At 48.3% G+C, this 1,964-nt stretch overlaps 1 protein-coding gene across 1 annotated transcript in view; it reads right to left on the bottom strand.

Moving 5' to 3' along the window:
* Positions 1–1,964, bottom strand: part of PITPNA (phosphatidylinositol transfer protein alpha) — a 43,859-nt gene that overhangs the window by 27,583 nt on the left and 14,312 nt on the right. Inside the window, exon 4 of the mRNA XM_017541678.2 lies at positions 701–792. Coding sequence (XP_017397167.1) covers positions 701–792 — 92 coding nt within the window. The remainder of the gene's footprint in view (positions 1–700; positions 793–1,964) is intronic.

The following is a 1,964-nucleotide window of genomic DNA, read 5'->3' as shown; positions in this document are numbered from 1 at the left end:
AAGACTACAAAACAAAAAAAAAAAAAAAAAAAAAATTTGTCTGGAGATTGTATGTGTGTGTTCTTTTAAAAAGGACTAGAGGCCAGCCATTATTATGGCTCACACCTATAATCCCAGCATTTTGGGAGCCTGAGGTGGGTGGACTGCCTGATATCAGGAGTTCAAGACCAGCCTGGGCAACACGGTGAAACCCTGTCTCTACTAAAATACAAAAAGTTAGCCAGGTGCAGCGGTGTGTGCCTGCAGTCCCAGCTACTCGGGAGGCTAAGGCGGCAGAATTGCTTGAACCCAGGAGGCAGAGGCTACAGTGAGCCAAGATCATGCCATCGCACTCCAGCCTGGAAAACAGAGCAAGACTCTGTCTCCAAAAAAAAATAAATAAATACAAACACAAATAAAAAGGACTAGGAAAATATACTAAAATGTTATAATCAATCACAACAATCAGAATTATCATAGCATCCCCAAGCGAAAGAGTTGGTTCTGTGCTCTCAGGCCATGACGACCCTACTGTTCACCAAGTCATGCTGGACAGCACTGACACCCACCATCAGCTTGGAGGGTTCCCCGCCTACTCCTTTCCCTAACCTGGAGAATGCAGGTGGGACACAGAGCCCTGCCACATCCCCAGCCCAGCCGATCTGGCCACACCCTATCCACCTGGGCCCCAGCTCCAGCCTCCAGCCACGTCTGCACTCACCAGTTCTGCAGTAAGGATAGGCATTCCATGCTTTTTCATGTATATTCAGGGCTCCCTCTGGGGCCAGCATTCGGACAAACGTGGGTACTTTGCTACAGTGGGGGGAAAAAGGGTTATAAAGAGAAATGGAAGAGAGGAAGACACAATAGGCTTTTCAGATCCAGCTTCTTCATGGGGAGTTGACAAGCAAGTTTCCATGAGATAAGCAGGCTACTAGTGGGTGTGAGAAGTTACCTGTCAGAGCCTGAAGCCCCACCCTGGCTGGCTCCTAGCACACACCCACCCGTGCTCCACCGGCCCAGAAAGAGGACAGCACAGGGGACCCCAGGCTCCCTGCCATGGCTTATCACCCTTTCCATCAGCGTGGCACCTTTTTCCAGAGCTTGCTGGGCCCAGGGCGTTACACTACACGGTGCAAGGAAAACACACAGAGGGAATGCCTCCAAGCAAGTACCGGCTTAGGTTTACGGGCCAGGGTGATGGCTGGCTAACTTAGAATACGGGATCCAGGATTGTCTGATCTGCTGTATCAGTTCTGAGAGGCCAGGAGGGCCTCAAACCATTTGCCTCCCAGGACAAAAGATTTTCTTCTACTCAATTCTTATCTCAGGTTACAGAACAACATGTATAGGATAAAGCGCCTCCCCCAGCTTTTTTTTTTTTCCCCGAGGTAAGTGGTTTAAATGACCAGAGTAGGAAAACACTTAGAAAAATTTTTAAAAAGTAAAATGGTACATATATTCCTTTTCCTTGTTTTTTTTTAGATGGAGTCTTGCTCTGTCCCCCAGGCTGGAGTGTAGTGGTGCAATCTCGGTTCACTGCAACCTCCGTTTCCTGGGTTCAAGTGATTTCTCCTGCCTTAGCCTCCTGAGTAGCTGGGACTACAGGCAGGCACCACCACATCCAGCTAATTTTTGTATTTTTAGTTGAGATGGGGTTTTTCACGTTGGCCAGGATGCTCTTGAACTCTTGACGTGATCTGCCTGCCTCAGCCTCCTAAAGTGTTGGGATTACAGGTGTGAGTCACTGAACCTAGCCAGGTCCGTCTTTTCTATGTAGAAGCCTTGTCTCTGTCACTTTGGTTGGACCAACATAGTCTTAAGCAAACATTCGGTCCCTTCTACCTAAAATGCCAACTTTACCATCTCTTTTCAAAATTCTCTTTCAGAAATACAAATACCAGAGGAGGGGCAAAAGGAGACACAGAGGAAAAGTACACCGGTGAGGAGTCCGGGTGATGGCGGGATTCCTCCCCACACGGAGG

Source organism: Cebus imitator, unplaced genomic scaffold (assembly GCF_001604975.1).
Source record: "Cebus imitator isolate Cc_AM_T3 unplaced genomic scaffold, Cebus_imitator-1.0 Scaffold136, whole genome shotgun sequence".
NCBI lineage: Eukaryota > Metazoa > Chordata > Mammalia > Primates > Cebidae > Cebus > Cebus imitator.
Note: the sequence above shows the minus strand (reverse complement) of the source record. Positions and strands in the feature narration are given on the sequence as shown.